Raw genomic sequence first — 20421 nt, forward strand, 5'->3', positions numbered from 1 at the left:
TGAACATATTATTGTAAGGAGCATGGCCAAATAGTACAACTCAACTGGTCTGTCAGAGACAGACGTGATACCATTGGAGCTTCCACTGATAGCCACTAATAAAAATACTGGGTTTCATGCAAGTAACCCAGCGTTTTGTAATAGATAAAGTAATAAATTGCACTGTTATGGTTTTAAAGTTAACCCACCCCCACAAAACAAGGAAGTGTGTGACTCTTTTAGTTCCAGCAAACTAACTCGTCCTTTTAAGAGTTTGCGACAATGGCCTCACCGAAATTAACACAATTTCCAGGGGCTCCTTGATAGGTTATAAGAAACATCTAACTGTGGGATGTCAAAACGTATTTGGTCACATCAAAATGCCTTGACACACATGTCATGTCTGCTATAGCAGCACTCAGGCAATTGGCTGTGTGGTATAGTGACAGGCAGTCATGGCTGACAGTGAGCGATAGCTATCCTGGCAGAGCTCTGCCGTGCCAGTCATCTCCACAAGGACAAACTGAAGTGACAGCGGCTCAAATGAGAACGTGAAACATTTGACTTTTGATAAAATATTTAGCCAAGATGTAAAACCTTTAAATGCCACCACTTATATTAGAACTTAAATTTCAGGGTCTACAGAAAATACTGTAGTAGATCGGTTTTAATGATTGGGTCATCCGAAATGTCATGTCACTTTAAAAAAAAAAATATATATATAAGTAAGTAAGTAAATCTTTATTTATATAACACTTTTCTCAGAGAGCGACTCACAAACTGCTTATACAAACAATATAAAATCAGTAGTGAGACTCAAATAAACACACACAGGCATATCAGTAAAGAAACTAACACGCAGAACTGAACACAAGGAAAAGTCAGCTAAAAGCTCTCCTAAATAAAAGCGTCTTAACTTGAGCTTTAAAACACTCGACTGAGTCAATCTGGCGCTGAATTTGTTTTAGTTCTGACTGTGTCTAGATCAAACAATACATGTGCGATCATATATATATATTCATATATTATAATTATTATAATTATTATTATTATATATATATTTGAAGGTGCTTGGAGATCTTACATTGTCATCCTTTCATTCATGTGCTCATGATGCAGAACATATTTTCACAATGTGGCAGGAAGTTAAACTATTGCCATCATTTTTGGTGCCAATACCATAGAATCTCACAAAATATTCACTTAGGAGGTAATAATTCCACTTCCTAGAAGTGTCGCATTTCCGCCATGGATGCTGTCTTGTCAAATTAGAACCACAAAGACAGATTCAAGTCTGAAAGGTAGAAAGGCATTTCCTTCTCCAGCTACGTCTCTTTTTGAAAGGACATCCAGGTCTTGCCTCAGGGTATGAACCCAAAGGCATTTTCCTTCTCTTTTTTCCATACCAGCCTCATTCCCCTGCAGCCTGAGGGATGATAGTTTCAGCTGACACTTTCATGCATACTTAACATGTTACTTAAGGTGCCATTCTTTTTAAGTATTCACTTGGAATAAAGTTATGAACTTAATGGAGAAAGATGGCTTTTCTTGATATTTAAAGATTTTTTTGAATCCATTAGAACTAAATGGAGGAAGCATCTAAGAATCCATAACAACTTAAAAAAAACATTTCTTTTTGCACATTTATTATTATTTTTATTTTTAGCCTCATTGATACATGGAGGCATTGACAGTACGTATATCTCATTTACAATGTGTGGAATAGACCAATGACATTGAGAGATCGGGTTTATTTATTTTGAGTAGTTTTACAAAAGCATCGGGAAACATTTAACCATCTCTGGGTTCATGAGATCGTTCAGTCTTTTTTGTCCGTCAGGTTTACCTTCTACTGCAGGAGTTGCGTCTGAATGACTTCCCTGTTTCCGTAACCCAGTTTCATGACTTGCTGTCCCGCAATAGTCCACGGAAGGAAAAACAAGAATCATATCGTCTCGAATCAAATAAGCAAATATTATACAGTTCAAGAGGAGAACAATCCTCCATGTTTGTTTGCTCGCTGTCAGTATCACCGACACACCGACAGTATCAGTGGTTGTTGAGGGAAACGACCACTTGTTATTGGAAAAATAACAAAAATATGAGCCAATGTTTTTTTTAAATCGCATACAAGTTGTGCCTCAGTAAAAGTCGTCGTCCCCCTAGCCGCGACTTATACTCTGAAAAATATGGTAATTAATAAAATTACTGACCTTTTAATTTGCACTATGCACAACAGAATTTTACAGGCAAAACAAAATGAATGTTTCAGAAAATGTCTTGTTTTCTTTCCAGATAGCTGAATAAGAATGAACTCATTTGCACTGACTAATAATCACAGCTATTTCTCATGGCTGTATTTGTGAACAATTTACAGAACTGTGATTTATTCTCTCTCAAATAATTAGTTATAATGGTGAGTGTAACACTAACAGAGAGCTTGATGTTGGCAAAAATATCCATCAACAGAAGGGCTTCTTATTTCTTTCCTAAATCAAATAATATTCAATGTAGGACATAGGCATTCATCTCAACTTTTGCTTTGTCAGGCCAGTGTCCTGAGTATCTATTAAGTCAACCAACTTCAAACTGGTCAGTTTGTTTTCAATTCTATTGGTAAACTTCTTTCCCAACATTTCACCAACATTTTCAATTTTAATAATGAATTTCATGAATATCACACTCGGGGTGGCTGTCTCATCAGAGCACCTTTCTCTCGCATAACTCAGTCACAGTTTAGTGACCTATACAGAGGATGTAAAATTTGGAACAGTCTTCCTTCCTCTTTCAAAGTACTTTCACAAACTCAGTTTAAAAAAGGTCTAAAAAGCTTTCTTCTTAACAATGGTACTTTTCCATATGCCATGTAGTTTTAGTTTGATAAAAGAATGTAAGTGCATTAATTGAATATGTATTGGTTTTTTATGTATTGTATTTACTGAACGGTATTGTTTTTTAGCTTATAGACTCATTATGTTGGTTGCCACATGTTAAGCCCCTTGTGGGTTTTTGGCAACCATCCATCACATCCGCATTGTTGTATATTCTGTTTTTATTTACTTTTTTGATATGTGATAAATGAAATAAATAAAAAATGAAATGACGCAGGTATCCATGTTGCAAGACAGGTTTTAGTGGTCAGGGTGGGTTAGACTTACTCCAACCATAGTAAAATCCGTTTCTACAGGTCTGATGGTATGTTTAAACATTAATACCGTTCATGTTAGGAAGAAAATATGGTTGGCCAAATTGCTGAAATATTTAAAGTCTGGTCTGTTAAAGCTTTTACCACGCAGCACACCACATCAAAAGCTGTATGTGGTAAGGGGGCGTAATTACATCTCCTTGCTTGTGCCAGTCAACGCAGTGTGCTGCTGCCATCTCCTTCCGCCTGGCTGCTGCCGCTGATGTCACTGCTTGATGAAATGGCGATTTTTTTGACATTTTTGCCGATGGACAATGACAGCAATGTGCAAAGAGGGGGAAAACTGAGAATATTTCTCACATTTTTATTTATTAATAAATACATTTGTAGAAATGGAGGTAAATCCTTCTTACGCCTGAGCACAGAATGCAATTCATATTTTTCATTCCTTCTTTTTCTTCAATTAGACACGACCCGCTCTTCATCCCAGGGAGCGAGCAGATTGAGAGCATGGATGAGAATGTAAAGAAATATGACTCCACTGGGATGTTTCACTGGTGCCCATCCAGAGACATCGAGAAGGTCATCCTGGTGGGTACTGCTGCTTTGCTTGGCACACATAATTTGTCCTTGACACTCTTCTCTCCACTGACAGATGTGTCATGTCACATAGCGCCATCAAAGGTTGACAGGGCACTTAAACACTCTTTAATGAGGTGTTTGACACGTCATTTGCTACAGAGAGGCCCGGCACTCTGAACATTTCATGTCCTAATACGTATGCCATTTTTCAAATGACTCTCATAGTCCGTTTCTGTCATGAGCCCTGTGATATAATATTTTGCAGCATGCATTAAAAAGGAGAAAGTAGTAACAAGAATTTATGCTAAATTCATGTAATAAAAGTCAGGTTTTTTTTTGCTTTCCTCCCCTCTCAGACCCGGAGTGAGGCCGCCATGACGGTTCTGAGTGGTCACGTGGTCGTGTGCATATTTGGAGACGTGAAATCCGCTTTGATCGGACTTCGAAACTTCGTCATGCCCCTGAGAGCCAGCAACTTTCACTACCACGAGCTGAAGCACATTGTGTTCGTCGGGTCCCTCGAGTATCTGAAGCGGGAGTGGGAAACTTTGCATAATTTTCCAAAAGTCTCAATTCTACCAGTGAGTACAAAAGGACCATTAAGCTATAGTTTGGACAACAACATGGAAAAAATAAATATTTTGATGCTAAATGTTCATGATGCTTAAACCTTGAGTTCTTTAATGGCTCTGTCCTTGTCTTTAGGACACAATAACCATTTGCTTAAAAGTTATAAGTTTTAGGAAAATGATTGCTAAAGCTGGACTTAACTTTTTAAATATACATAGATAGTCTTCTGCATGTTTTCCAAGTTGTGTTGGACGTCTTGTAGCCCCCAGAGTACAGTTACGAGACATGAGACAGCTGCAGGGTATCTAAGGTAGTTCAGTTGTGGTCATTGTGGACATCTTTTCATCCTCAAGTTTCAACTCCTCTCAGACTTTGTTTACGCTGACGTCATCTATCCTTACAGTACAACTTAGCTCCTGAAGCAGACCGAGATCTCTGCACAGCAGATGCAGAAATATGGGAGTAGCATATGGGGGTTATAAAGTCAAGTGCAGGGAGACAATCTGATGTTTGGGCTTCATACCAATCAGAAAGAGCTGTTTTCATATTACACTTTTTTTATAAAATAAATCCTCATTCCTTACAGATTTGTCCATGACTGCCTGACATGATATTTTTAGAAGAGAAGATTTTACAATGACCCCACACACACTTTGATGCACATTTGAAACTCAAAAACAAGAAAAAAAAAGTCTGTAATGCACCTGGGCCACTGAATGTCCACTGTTGGTGGGGTCATTACATTCTTTGTGTAAACTTTGTTTTATATGAAAGCGGTGTAGATCTGAAAAATGCTGAGGAGAAATCAAGACTGATTAGGTTGTGATTACATGCTGCCTTTATCGTTTCAAATCAGGACAATCAGTTTCCAAACAGCCTAAATGTACACACTGTGTTTATGTAGTAGAAAATAAAACGAGTAAAACAACAAACATAATGCTCTTAATATTTGGATAATTCATCAAAAGTTATGTTTAATGTAATATGTAGTTTATTTAATGTAATAAATAATTTAAACAAGTTTTATATTTAATATAAATATTTTTTAATAGTTACAATTGACATACATTTTCTCCACTTGTTTTAAATCTCCAGAAAAACCACCTTGTCTGATGATTCAGTTTTCTGATGTCCAAGTGAAATCATAGTTAGAAGTCTAGCAGACCGAGTTTAAACGTCATGTTCAAAAGCTATGATCTGTACGTCTATTAGACATTATTAGTACTAGCATTACTAGTATTAGTATTACTATGAGATGTTAGATTAAAAAAAAAGCAAAATGTCTATTTCACTTTAATATTTTTTTACGCATATGTCCTTTTTAAACAGTAAGGAAGAAATATTGGAAAATCTTGTATTCTTTCCATTTCAAATATTTTAAACTACATTTTTAAAAAATCTAACAACATTTTCTTGTTTTCATTTAGGCTGTTGAAAATCTTAGTGTGGATTTCTGCTTGAGAACTTCATCTTTTTGATCATGGAGATAACAAGTTCTCTCCTTCACTCGTCTTTAAAGGGCACGCCGTTGAGTCGGGCAGATCTGAGGGCTGTCAACATCAACCTGTGCGACATGTGTGTCATTCTGTCAGCCAATCAAAACAATATCGATGATGCATCACTACAGGACAAAGAGTGCATTTTGGCCTCACTTAACATCAAATCCATGCTATTTGATGACAGCATCAGAGTCCTGCAGGCCAATTCCCAAGGTAAGGAGCGCCGTGTTCACAGCACTGCCTAGAAGGAATGAATCTATGGCGCTGAGCTTATTGAGTGAGCTTCTTGTCATTTTGTTACATAGAAAAAGTTAAATCACCATACGCGTGTGTCCTCTTCTGCCTGACTGACCTTTTGTTTCTGCACCTAACTGTGAAAACTGTTAGCTGGTCCTCAGTTTCAAACCTCATGGATGACCTTAAGGTTTTCCTGAGACTTTCGTTTTCCGGTACACATTTTCAAATGAGGGCGTTATCAATGTGTTCATGTTATCATGTTATAGCTTTTAAATGGAAACCATAGTTAAAGTCAGATTGTCAATATAATTGGTATTTAGAAAGAAAAACTAAAGCTTTTGAAAACCTTTTGACCCGAGAAAAAAAAACAAAATAACTTGTTGCATATTTCCTTGTTCCTCTGACACAAGTGTGACCCCGCTTTTGCCTTAGTCAGCCCCATGTGACGGATGTCAAAACATGCTCAATGTATAATACATACAGCATCTCTGATTTAATGTGCCCACTTGACAGTTTAAAGATAGCAAGGACCGTCAAGTCAGTTTAAATCCCATCTTGCATCATTTATTTTCGCTTTTATGGCTCCACCCCGCAGTAAATGCCCACTTTCATGAACTCATAATCAAAAGAAAACAAAACCAGTCCTGTCACTTCTATCAATATTTCCTTACAGGAATATTGAAGAGACAGATATTTCTATCTCTGCTGAAATGTGTAAAGACCCACTCAGATGAAACTCTGTGTTTTTAACATGTTCTTGTGGCTGATGGAACTCCTGCCACTTTGCAGGATCTATGTCCTAGAGAACAACAACTTTTAAAAAACTTTGGCTGAAAATAATAATAATAATAACCATTATTAAAAGACCACTGGGAGCACTTTTGAAATAGATCAAAAGATAATCGGATTGAGACTTTAAATGCCTTTTTGCTGTTTCAATTACATATTTGCCTAATGTGTCTTTTAAGGTTTCACTCCACCAGGGATGGACAGATCTTCTCCGGAGAACAGCCCAGTTCACGGTTTAGTTAGGCAGACGTCTGTCACAACTGGAGCAAATATTCCCATCATAACAGAACTAGGTATGAATGCCAGTAATCTTTCTAAATGTTTTTTTTTTCCAAAAAGGTCATATCCGAAAGTAGAGGCTGTCAGTGCTTGATAAATAACATTAAAAGTGAAGTTTTTGATGTGTTTGCCCCTCTGTTAACACATTCCTATAACTGTTTTTCTCAACACTTGTCTAGCACCGTTAGCAAAACAAGGCAAAAAACTGCCTGTCATTTCATTCAGTCAGGATAAAAGCAGTGGGACCAGCATTCAAATGATAACTGAGCTGGGTAAGAATTGCTGCTGTCCTGTGCTGCAGTCTTGTAACTACTGCTGCTGCCTCCATATCAGCTTTCTTTTGATTTTCTCTTTCCGCAAAAGGCTCGGTTCATTCCCATGGCATCACTCTGAGCACATTTTACCCTTGGTTCTGGTTGAAATTGCCTGTCCTGTTTTGGCCCCCTTATCTCAAAGCAAAATTTCTCTCTTTTATTTTTCTAAGGATTATAATGCCTTTGATCCCTCAGAAGTCCTTGTGGCTGTTTTCACAGCATCTTCAGTCGGATCAAACTCTCTGGCCCATGCTCTTCTTTCATCTCAGCCCTGTCAACATGACTGGCGCTTTTCTCTTCTGTACTCTTAAAAAGAAGTGGTTGTCCGACGTAATTTTTTGTCATTATTCCTCCAACTCCTGCATGCGTTTTTGCGCTCTTCTTTAAAGAACACTGGGGCTGCAAGGGCGTTTGAGCAGGCATGAAAGGACAAGCCACTGGAGGTTCTGTATTGGATTTTAAGGAAAAATATTAGCAACTTAAAGTAATGGATACTGCACCTGGGTTGAAACTTTGACAGTATGCATGGTTTCATTTGTGCATGAATGGCCTGGATACGGAATTGGACAGGTTTGCTGCATGGCTTACATGCTGAATTAATTGTCTAAAGTCAACAGTGAGACAACTTTTCTGCATATTAATGCCAGAAAATTAGTGAATGTGGCAAACCCACTCCTAATACAGTCCATATCTGCTGCTGCCGCCTGCTCCGCCCACCCACTGTATGCTTCTGTCCTCCTGCGCACTTGAATAAAGCATTTGCCTGATCCATGCTTCTCCAGGTCAAAAGCGAGTTCATGAGGTTCGAATACAAGCTGAGTTTGAATTATTCATGAAATGTTTGTTTGCCCTCACAGTTAACGACTCCAACGTTCAGTTCCTGGACCAAGATGACGACGACGATCCAGACACAGAGTTGTACCTCACTCAGCCTTTCGCCTGCGGGACGGCCTTCGCAGTCAGCGTGCTGGACTCGTTAATGAGCGCTGTGAGTCAAAAGGAATTTAGTTAACATGTCAATTTGATGATCAAAAACATGTAGCGGAGCCCCGACACCACGCCTAACAAAGGTATTCCTGTTGAAACAATGAATGACATGGCTTGCACTTGTAGTGGATTTGATGACTTAATTTGTCTGGCTTTCTGTGTGAGTAAGGTTAGAACAAAGCTGCCTTCAAGTGTGCTTCAGTGCAGACAAAGGTAATGCTACCTAATGGACAGCCTCTCATCCATCATCTCAGTCAATAGTGCTGTCAGCAGCCAAGGGAGATGTCACTTTGCTGTACAAGCAGAGGGAGACAAGAGACTGCAGTGCAAGGAAAAGGGCAGACATTTCTCTTTTGTTAAAATCAGCAAGGCACAAACTACAGTGCACAGCACCGGACAGAAGGGCTGATTTGTGAATGAGCTCCTTATCATTCCTCACCTAGACATAGTAGAGTTGAACTATGGCCTTCCCCTTAGCCAGACTGACGGTTAAAAAAGGTTCAGTTGTAATTTGAGTGACATTTTCTTATAGATTTACCCTTTCTGCTTTACAGACATACTTCAATGATAATATCCTCACCTTGATCCGGACCCTGGTTACGGGTGGTGCAACGCCAGAGCTGGAAGGGTTACTGGCAGAGGAGAATGCATTGAAGGGAGGCTACAGCACGCCCCAGACGCTGGCGAACAGGGACAGGTGTCGTGTGGCACAGCTGGCCTTGTACGACGGGCCCTTTGCTGACCTTGGGGTAAGTGAGTGGCCTTTTCACCCAAGGGATGAGGCCTTTAGTGGAAGGACAGATGGAAACAAGGTTACGGCTGCAGTATCTCATCTAGAAGAAGCGGGTTTTTCTTAACAAGCAGACAAATTCTTTGACATTCTGTCAATATTTTGTGACAAACACATTCAAGTACCAATACCACAAATGTAAGCTAAAAATGACAAAATCTTAAAGAAAAAACGACAGCAAATGTCAGTACATAGTGATAGTAAATAGTTGGCACAAGGACTGCAAGGGCACCTGTATTCCAAGTCCTTTTTACCAAACAAAACAATCTGCAACAAAAACTCTTCAGAATGAGGAAAATGCTGAACCGCTATGGTTCTTTCTGTTTTATAATATATTTAACATTTTTTCTTTTTGCAATCTATTCTAAAACCCAGTTAGATCTTTCTACAACATTTAGTGCTGCATAAAGTGCTAAAATTCTAAATGGACAGAAATGCATTAGTCACAGTTGCTGTCTCTTAACTTAAAACATCAGCCTTTTGTTCTGAATTTTCAGTCATTTCTTTATAACAAAAAGGGTTCTCAGCTCGCTACTTTATGTTCAAGACCAGTGATAAAGATTAGGCAACCCAAAAAATGCCAACCTCTATTCCATCTATTTAATGGATACTTTGGAAGTAAAAAAAAAAAAGGATATTTCAAACAAATTTGAATAAGATAAAATAAACAGACTCGGTGACTCACCATTATTCCCTCAAAGGCCAGTTCTGTCTAGATGTTTCTTCCTTGGGTTCAGATCTTTAAGTACATTTTCACCGAGAGACATTTCCCTACCACTGATATCAGATCTGACCTCATTGTATATTTAGGCCAAACTGTCTGCATCACACCATGGAAGATTTTGAAACAGACATGTCTATTATATTCTTATCATTTATTTACAGCTAAAAAAAAAACAAAAAACTAGAGACTAAAAAGAGCATTATTAAAATGGTTTGTTTGTTCTGCACTTGAGTTTGTGAGCAAGTCTCCCTTCACTTTAAAGTGCCCCCTGGTGTGGATCAGCAACACTGAAAACACAAATGGACTATTCTAGACAAATGAAAAATGCAGAAGACAGATTTAGTGGTATTTGTGCCTTTTGAGTGTAAAAACTAAAATAATTTAGCCCCTTGACACCTACATTTTTTTTGAGCTATAAAACAATCAGACATGTTTTTGCTTTCAAGTAGATCTCAAATTAAAGTAAATTTGGACCCAAAGTGGTTTGGTGCATATTTGCACTAAAAGGTGTTAATGGGTTTAACGTAGACAAACCATTTAATGAATTGAATGAAAATAAATTCATATCTCTTTACCTTATTTCAAATAATTTCTTCACCTTTTAAACAACTTTATTTGGTGTTTTTATAAAAAGAATGCAAAGCTCTAAGGATATTGAATTTGTTTTTAAGAAGTGAATAAAGGGCCTAAGATATTATAAAAAAACCACAAATCCTTTAAAGGTTTTTACATGTCTAATCAGTAAAGATGGTGCTAATCAGCATAAAATAGTGAGAGAACTAGCTGGATAGTTTTATTCTTACTATCACTTTCTAGTTAAAGCTTATTTTAGGCAATCTTGTCTCCAAATAAGTATCTGTTGTATTTGTATATCTTTTTTTGCCTCCTTGTTTAGTCAAATTGAGTCTTTGGTTTGCTCTTGGGTGAACAGTGTGTGAAAGAAAATCAAACTAAATAAAGTGTGAACCCTTTTTAACATTCTCTTCACAGGTGAACAGAGTTCCCTTGACTACCAAAATGATACACCTGTATTAACTTCTGGACCCATCTGAGTCAGATCTTTTTGATGGTTTTGGATGTCATTTTTTGTCATCCAACTATGTTGCTGTCTCTGTTGCTGTTTTGCAGGATGGTGGTTGTTATGGTGACCTGTTTTGTAAAGCCCTTAAAACCTACAATATGCTTTGTTTCGGCATTTACCGACTCCGAGATGCACATCTAAACGCACAGAGCCAATGTACGAAACGGTGAGTATGTTTTCTGAGATGCTCAAACTGAAGATGACAGGAAAAATGAGCAAACCAAAAGAGAAGCGAATAATAGAATATTGATTTACAGCCTCACTGGTTTGTCTCTCCTTCAGGTATGTCATAACTAATCCGCCGTATGCATTCGAGCTGGTACCCTCGGACCTGATATTCTGCCTGATGCAGTTTGATCACAACGCCGGCCAATCTCGAACCAGCCTTTCCCACTCTTCTCATTCTTCACATTCTTCAAGCAAAAAAAGCTCCTCCGTACACTCTATCCCAACCACCAACCGCACCAGCCGGATCAAAAACAGGGACTCAAGAGACAAACAAAAGTATGTGCCCCTCTAAAGTTTTCTGACTGTCTGTGAGCAGCGCCTGTCTTGTGTTTTTTTTTTTTTTAGCAGAATCCAGAATGAATAGGATGTTTTGTATTTCCTAAAAGAAAGGGTGAAGCCTTCATTTACCTAAACTGACTTAAACTTTCCAGGAGTTTATCAAAGCCAGGTTTTTATTTATAATTTCTGCTGTCACCATAGAAACCAATGCCTTGAACTTCAACCTGAAACACCTAAACAGCATGCATGCCTTTCCATATGAATACAGGAAGTCCCTTAATCACTTGGACGGTTGATTGCAATAAGCGTTGCAAAGTTTGTCTAATTTTTGTCTGCAGCTGCAATAAACAGTGTTGGCTTTTCCAGAGGATGCCAGTGAGAGTCCACAGTGTGCCATGAAGGTTGACAGTACTATTGGAGATGTTTTAGTGAAGGCTTTGTTAGAGCCAGGATAACTGCATGAAAATTCATATTCCTTTTAAATAAAATAAAAGAACTGGCCACCTAAGAAAAAAAGATGCACACATTGCAACAAATATACATTTTTTGTTTCCTTTTCTCTACTTCTATGTCGATTTTTTTTTTTTTTGGGGTCTATAATTTTGGAACACACCATTTTCTATTATAGGGGTCTGCTTTTGGATAAATCCTGTTTTTTATTGGAGGAAATACAGTATATGTGTTTGTCTGAATGTGTTTGTCACTTCGATTGTGGTTTAAAGAATGCAGCTGTTTTTTCTGTTTTTCCTGTTGAGGTGAACTGATCGTTGAACAGGTCAGAATAAGAAAACCACCGCAGCTTCCTGCTCACCCTGGCTTCCTTGCTCCTAACTTTAATTTGGTTCTTTACACTTTCCAGCTGATATTGCACTATTTCATCCATTATTGATCACCTTCATTGCAAGAATCACATTATTAAAGCATAGAATTTTGCATTCCTGATTTGCAAAAAAATATATATTTTTTATTTTATCAGTTAAAATAAATGTTTGTTGAATGTATATCCTGTGCATTAAAAAAAAAAAAAAGACTGTTAATAAAGTGAGAGTTCCAATTTCACAGTATTATTTCGGGAAGATTTACTGAGGGGTAGTCAAAAAATTTAAAATTGAGTAATAACTCATTTTGTAAAAGCACAGATATAAGATCATATACCTGTAATACAGACAAAAATAATGCATTCTTTAAAAATAAGTTTTAATAGTTGCTGGAAAATGTTTGATTCATTTTTGGCAGGTATTTCTAAATATTGCTGCAATTAGTAAATGTTTAGCAAAAAATGAGGGAACATTATCTACAAAAATGTTGACTTATAAAGCCACGTACTATAAATGCAAGGGGACCAGATATTAAAAGAAATGCATGTATACATCCTGTATTGGCTGCAGCTGTACCTCTTTATCTTAAAAAAATGATATCAAAACAAAGTAAATCCATCCAATAGAATACTTTACAGCTCTAGTTGAAGGAAATTTACAGCAGAGGTTGAAAACATCAACAGATGTTCTAAAGGTCTAGGATTGATTTATAGATTTGACACAGTCGTACACCAAATAACCCAACAGGTTCTAATATAAATCCCCTTTGGGGCAACAAACAGCTAAGGCCCTAACTTTGCTGCATTTTTTGTCTTTAAAAATAGATTTTGATTATTTTAAAGTCTCTACATTCCTCATTGTGCTCTGTTAAAACTTCTAATTCTTAGACTCTTTTAAAAGTGAATCTTGGTGTATTTGATCTGCAACTTTTAAAGTACAATTTTTAGAAGTTTACATTTTAATGTGAGTAAAAAAAAAGCCTACGTAAACATGTCACCTTTAAAAAAGAATTCTAATAAAATTATCAAATCGAATCAAAAACCATCAAAACGCGTTCCTTATGTAAATAAAACGACTTAGTGTTTAATAAATCTGCATTTTTTTCTATGTTGTTGTTACTTTTGGTCTTTTTTTGTAACATCTGGTTGAAATCCTCCATCAGTGAACACATAGTTGTAACAGTCGGTTGATTTGATGATTCCCTGTGCAAACAGGGACTCCATCAGCAAATAGTTAACCAGCTTAGTGGCTTTGTGGTAGAGTGTCCACCCAGAGACAGGAAGGTCTCAAATAGCAAAAGTTCTTGGATTGTTCAAAAACATAAAAACATGTGATTTCAAACAAAAAAGAGAATGAACAAGATTAAACATCTGGAAGTTGGTTTGGAAATCAGCAGGTTGCAGCTCCAGATACTTTGATCTAGAAGTTGACTTCTGTTTTTCTTCCAATTATCTTTAAATTGATTTTTTTATGATTCCAGGGGGCATCCAAAAATTCTGACTACTGTAAATAGCACCCCTAATAATTTAAGTGTTTTACTTATTAGCCACATTTGGATCTTCACATTACCACAGGGTTAATTTAATAGTTTCATAGAGGTTTAATATTAAGTAAATGCACACTCTTTGTTGGTTAGATTCCTCATCTCTTTCTGAGTTCATCTAAAATGGAAATATTTTTATGTATCTTTTTCTATGTTTAAATGATTTGTTTGACAATAAAAAAGTCTGCTGCTATATTTTAACATGTCATGAAATACCAAAGCAGCGTTGGTCATCTTAGCTCATCGTCTGTTGGTTGAGTCATGAATATGTGTTGTCTAAAACCCATCTGGCTGCTTGCTGCATGATGTTCTTTGGGTTTTGACTTTCTTTTTTAACCTGCTTTAGCTGTAGGCATGAAAACAGAATGGCGGCCTTACAAGAGCAAGTGGAGCTAGTTGCATAACAACATTATGAGAACTTTCCGACATAATTCATTTTTCCTTACTCCACATTCATCCATTTAGACGATGCACCTTCATTTAGAGCTTCTGACCATCATTCTTTGCAGTTTTTTTTGTTATTAACTGTCCCACTTCCCAATTAGCTTACATATAGTGTACTGCTGTTTTTTTTTCCAAAGTGCAACAAGGATGAATAGAATAAGCCAAGGTATGGAAGTGAATGAGCCTGCATGATGTGAACTAATGCACTGATCTCAACCATTTGAATGAGAACGTAGCTGTTTCACCTGCATCAGGACCGCATGGTCGTACAGCACACCTCACTTTGGGTCTAAACGTACGACGTATGTTTGCAACTGAATGATTTGATGCTTCTTTACTCTGTATCACATAATGTGCGGCGTTTTCTAATGCCAATTTGAAGTTATTCAAAATAATTTCCTTATTTTGAAGTTAAGTGGATGAAAATGCATGATCATTGGACATTAACAAGTGAACGTTTCACCAGTAGTATTCAAAGTATTCATTTTCTTCTTCACAGCTCGGCATAAAAGCAAGGAAAAGATAAGGGGATCATTGTTTAGCCCTTGTGCTATCCTAGGCACTTTACCATTGGGAGTTGGGTCATCTAGACCCACTAGACAGTGCTCTGAACCTTTTTTCTTCAAGGATTTGTGATCTTCACTGGTGTCCATGGATTTCATGAAATCTTTCCACCTTTATCCACCTTTGTCATGGTAGGGAGAACACGTCAATGTAAAGGTGGGGTCATCTAAGATAGCACAAGGGTTAAAGAGTTTTATCAGTTTCTCATGTTAGTTTTAGTGTTGGAATGCATGCTGACACAACAGCACAGCATGATTAAACAGGATATTTATAGAAATGAATCTAAAAGTTGACATCCATGAAGTATTCCCTGTCTGATGGCCCCTCCTCTTTGTCTCTGCATGATTGTGGCTCTTTCTCAGAAAAGACATGGTTTACAGATGAGCCAGACGATACCCACCTGAGGACCATGCAGCTGAAGCCCGTGAACACTCTCGCCGTCAACCAAAAAAGTCACAATAAATCCACAAGCAGCTTGATTCCACCCATCAGAGAAGCAGAGGACGAGTGTTGACGTCTCACAGCCCACCGTAACGGGACAAATCCCCAACTCAACGTCACATTTTACCAACTTGTTCACTTCTTCAACCTATGCGTCTATTCAGTGTCTCCAAATCAAAGACAATCCAGTTTGTACTGCTACGCTATTAGTTTAATCTACTTCTCTTTGGCAGTGACCAGACTCCATAATTTTTTCTGTTTCCTTTTGGGGAATGAGGGTCACTTGAGTTGGGAAGCATTTACTGCTGTTATTATTCAAAGGGGAGACTCGCAAATGTAAAAGTTGCCTTTTTAGCTGTCTGCGAACAACAAATTCAACTGTATAATATTTACCCTGCACTGCAGAGTTAATCTGTACAGTTTAATGTAAATTCTGCATCCAGCTGCAACCCCACCCCAACCACAATGGCATTGTTGCTGATTTCTTTGCCATTTTGAGCTAATTCACAACATTTGTGATAGTTATGACGGCCAGTGCCCATGTTTGAACGGCATTTGGTTCCAGCCTTATCTCTATCTTTCTTTGTCTTATGTAAGTAAGCCTTTGCTATTTTATATCTTTTTTGTTGCAATATCTAAGATCCCAAAAAAATCTTTCAGTTAAAAGAATTGTACTGCTTTTTCTCTCTCACTTTTAATTTGTAGCCAAATATGATAGAGCTGTTTTGAGAAGTTATTTAAATAAGGCACCATTCAGCAAAGCAAAATAGTGTGAAACATGCACCATCTTTTAAGTCTGTAAGCAATTGAATGTGAAAGCCACATATCGCATGAGGTGGGCACCTTAAAGTCCTCCTTTGGCTATAAGCACTGCCTGACACAGGATTGTCTTGGAGGTCATGAGGCAACTTGAATGTACTCCATGACCAATCTTAATGCCATATTCACTAATTGTTATTATTTTTTTGGAGATGCTAAAAAAACAGCTCTATCATAAATTTTGTTGTTCGTGCGTAATCAACTGCTTTGTGTTTGTAAACCATCTGCAATTTTGTGTTTCAGTGTACATGCAATGTATGCAAAGGGTGGTTCATATAGATCATGTCTTATTTTAATAATGGAACATAGCTATATTGGCACTTTTGTCACTTTATTTCAGGATTCGGGTTGGAGAAAAGAGAAGAAACAAAAAAAAAAGTAGTCATGCATTAAAACTTAGGTCTTGTAAAGGAAAAAAAATGGTTGCGACATTTTTACTGGCACAGAAAACATCAATGCTCATCTCTCAGTGCCAGTAATGTGCCAGGCAGTGCTGAAGCCGCTGGAGGACTCCACCAAGACCCACTGCTGCGAAAAGAGGCTTCTTGTTTTGATTTTTCTCGACAAAAAGCTATTTTTATTGTTTTGTTTTTTTCCTGGAAGTAACCACACGTGGTAATTCATCCGAAAGTCTTAATACTATCTTTGAAACATCCACCAAAATTAAATCAAGCAATGCATTCTTATGTAAATCTGTAGAGGTTTATGTAAAGTATCTCTGTTGTGTGTTCTTGTTGGATGGGGGTCAAGAGACATTAAGCTTTGCAGATGACTATAAACTATTTTGTGCATTTCTTTTTTCTAAACACGGTGACTTCTCAATACCTTGATTGTCCTAAGCTAATATTTATGTTGTAATACACAATAATTGCAGTTTATCATCTTGTACAAATGGGCTTGTACATAAATTTTACATGATTTTGTTTTGTATTTTCACAAGTTAAAAGCAGATGTATCGTGTTCTACAGAATGTCTCCTGGCTCTTTATTAATGTGTAAAAATAAGAAGATAGTAGGTTATACTTATATTTTGAGAGTTTTTTTTTTTTTTTTTTTTTTTTTTTATAAAGAGAAACTATATACACACCACACCAAGCAGTTTCTGATTGCCAGACAGATCAAATGACACAGGACACCTCCTGCTACCCTCTGGATAATGGCTGATAAAAACACTCCACATTCTCACCTTGGGGACAGAGAGAGCCCATCATGTTGCTTGTTAACGATTTTACACACAGCAGCTCTGTGGGAGACTGTCAGCATGCCAATAATATTTACAGTCTAACACCTTACAGAGAGGATGTGATTTTCCTGATCGTCCTGCCAGCGGCTGTGTCACCTTTTCTTAGCAGACAAGCACATGTTGCCTTCACATTATAGAAGAAATAACTTTGTTTCTTCTGTTTATGCACATTCATGTAATGACTCATTAGTGGCCAAAATGCATTTTTCATGTCTGAAAAGTAATGCTACAGTCACACAGGCATGTGAGGCACGTTCAAGAACGTAACGTTTAGCTTGTGGTGTTCACACTGGACTGTTGTTACCCAACATTAGCACAAGTCTGTCATCACCAGCTTGGTGTGAAATGTTGAAGCGGTGCAAATCTCAAGACTATTGCTCCAGGCTTTTTCTTTCACAGCTCTATTCCGATATATGAAAGACTTTGTCATGGTTGGAGTTTCTTTTGTATTGGTTTTTGCTTTCCGTTTTGGTCTGTCATGTTTGAGTTCTGTTTCCTGTTTTATTTTGAAAGGTTTCCTGTCTTGTCATGTTTTTGAGTTTTACTTCCTTGAGTTTCTCTCCCTTCCTCTTGTGCTGGTCCATTAACGTCGTAACGTCTCGTCCATGTAACGTCTTCATGCCTCTTCGTCCCAGACTGTCATTTCCATGTTTCATGCCACGCCACAGTGAGTTTTGTTTTGTTTGGTTATCCTGTTTGTTTAACCGTTTGCCTCCCGTCTCTGCATCTGGGTCCTACCTGCTCTCGAGCCCCCCTCCCCGTGACAGACTTAGTGCCATTGAATTCCGTCCCGGCACAAACCACAATTATTAATTTCTCCTTCATGGTCAAGTTTCAAAGGGTTTGCACTTCCATAAATTAAAAGGACATGACATTTTCAACACGCGTTCAATGGCCACATGTTTGTACAGAGAGCCTGAAACAGTCTTGTGTATGGATGGCGAACGTGAGGGTTTTTTCACGCGGAAGCCCAAACCTTGCATTACTTGCCTTTTAAACTTTTCTTTGAAAGTGGTTGCTTGAACGTGTGTTGTTGAGGCCCGTGCAAACATAGCACAAGACCAATCAAAAGTGTCTCACAAGTTCATTGTTTTTGTGGCCAACAGGGGGCGACACCTCTAAACTGGTCATTGGAAGGTTTATAAAAATTCTATGACAGTGTAGTTAAAAGAAAAAGAACAACATTTTATTTCATTCCGAAATTAGCTTTAGACTTTAGCCTAAATCTTTGAGTGCCCCAAGACAAAACTTCCCTCACAATGTGTTCTCTTTGATGGGTGTTTTGGTTATAAAGCCACTATCACATGATGCTGTGTTCAAGTGTCAATCTGAACACTAATCAGGTGTGACATGTTTGGTGACATGCCTGCAAAGTCAGTCAGTGTGTTTTTGTTAATTTGTGATCAAGCTCATTCAACATTCCATTAATATTAAACTGGTATATTTACACTAAGAGCATGAACTACAACTGCCACTTTTTATCTTTTGTATTTGAGATATGCAGCAATTTTTTTATTTCTAACCAAAAAAACGTACAAAGGAAATCATAGATGAACAAATTCTGTTAGAAAAAACATGTTCAGCTAAGAATGTAGTGATATTTAGATTTTATATCCTAAATGTAAGAAAATAAACCATTTGCAGTCTGATGTTAATCACAGACTACAGCTCCATAGAGCCCGCCTGCACATAGAAACGGAGTCTTGCTGTTACATACATTTGATCTTTGCTGCCCTGACACTGAAATAATAGAAGGTAGTGGATTTCACTCCACATCTTGAAAATTGTTCAAATGGTTTTATATCCACTGTGGCCTCTGAGGACCGCTCTCGCCCAGGCGCACCAGTGATAATAGTTTCCATGACAATGCAGCACTCCCAGTGCACGAGTGCCAGCCTGGATAAACTGTGATCCTTTACCAAAACAAGGGGTCATTATAGCAGCTTGTCAAATCAATGTTGAGAGTGTCCTGGCTGATTAAGGCGTCCCCTCTCCGTCCTGACAAAGTGTCAATACTTGCTGGCCTGTGGCAGCACACTCCCATGATTGGACTGAAATGCCTATCAGTCAGGCAGCTGAGCTGGACTAATGATTCCCTGTGCTGCCTATTAGAGGGACATGACAATTTAATCCTGTGGGCCAGGCAAGGAAAAAAGTGACCTTGGTGCTTTATATTAAGGCTGAGGTAAATTGACAAGAGCAGATAAATCTTTACCTTGGGCTATTAACAGAATTAAAGAACAACAAAGGGGGACAGTTCTCTCTTGGTTGTCTCCCACTCTTTTCAAAACTTTAAACAAACAAATTCGATTTCAACACAACATGAAAGAAAGAAAATGATGATACCTTTGCATCATGAATATCTAAAGACTGAGAAGATCCTTGGGCCTTATGTTATAATTGTTCAAAAGATTTCCGCCTTGTTGCCCTGAAATCGATGCAAAGCCAGGAAAAGCAAATAAAAGTCATTTGTTGAATTCTTCGGACAGAATATTGAGAGTGGATATTGCTTGAAGCTCAGTGTTTTCAGATGTTCAAAGCCATTCCAGCGTTGCCCCAGGGCTAGATAAATTTCCTAGGACATCTATCTTAAGGCTATGAGAACATTGTCTACATGGCTGGAAAAAAGCCATGTGTTTACACAGATGTTTCAAGCTTTTAGCGCACTTCTTTCTGTAGTGAGCCACACAACCCTCCTCTGTGCCAAGGGCCATATACATTTTGCATTAGTTTACCCTTTGATACAGAAATGAAGGAGTGCAGGAGAGCAGAGATGTGAACCAAAATTGAAAACAAAGCTAAAGATTCTCCAGGCTTCACATTTCACAAACTACAATATCATTTGCCTCTTTTTTAAATACAGTTGGTTCAATGTGACCTGTTTGCGAAGTGGAGGGTATGTGTCTTCAAAACTTCAACCATAGAACGTAAAAGTCAAATGGCAAAAAAAGATAAGAATTTCATGTCTGCTGCAGTGATAGATCACTACAACTGGGAGGCAATTTGCCTGAAAGGCACAGTTACCACACTGACCCTTTATGTTGACTGTAAAGGTCAACATTGGCCT

General features: G+C 37.8%; 1 protein-coding gene across 19 annotated transcripts in view; it reads left to right on the forward strand.

The window, feature by feature from the left end:
* LOC101155390 (calcium-activated potassium channel subunit alpha-1a) overlaps positions 1 to 17082 on the forward strand; it is an 81385-nt gene extending 64303 nt beyond the window's left edge. For 7 of the 19 annotated variants that reach the window (XM_023949848.2, XM_078937232.1, XM_023949857.2 and 4 more), the window contains 11 exons: positions 3592 to 3715; positions 4063 to 4287; positions 5796 to 5988; positions 6981 to 7094; positions 7260 to 7352; positions 8252 to 8382; positions 8936 to 9130; positions 11024 to 11142; positions 11259 to 11480; positions 14426 to 14454; positions 15215 to 17082. In XM_023949848.2, the coding sequence (XP_023805616.1) occupies positions 3592 to 3715; positions 4063 to 4287; positions 5796 to 5988; positions 6981 to 7094; positions 7260 to 7352; positions 8252 to 8382; positions 8936 to 9130; positions 11024 to 11142; positions 11259 to 11480; positions 14426 to 14454; positions 15215 to 15366 (1597 nt within the window). In that variant the 3' untranslated portion in view covers positions 15367 to 17082. The remainder of the gene's footprint in view (positions 1 to 3591; positions 3716 to 4062; positions 4288 to 5795; positions 5989 to 6980; positions 7095 to 7259; positions 7353 to 8251; positions 8383 to 8935; positions 9131 to 11023; positions 11143 to 11258; positions 11481 to 14425; positions 14455 to 15214) is intronic. The other 12 variants (XM_078937235.1, XM_023949863.2, XM_078937238.1 and 9 more) reach the window with 4 other exon arrangements.
* Positions 17083 to 20421: the final 3339 nt, after the last annotated feature.

Source organism: Oryzias latipes, chromosome 19 (genome assembly GCF_053564925.1).
Source record: "Oryzias latipes strain Hd-rR chromosome 19, Olatipes_Hd-rR_3.1".
In the NCBI taxonomy this organism is placed as follows: Eukaryota; Metazoa; Chordata; class Actinopteri; order Beloniformes; family Adrianichthyidae; genus Oryzias; species Oryzias latipes.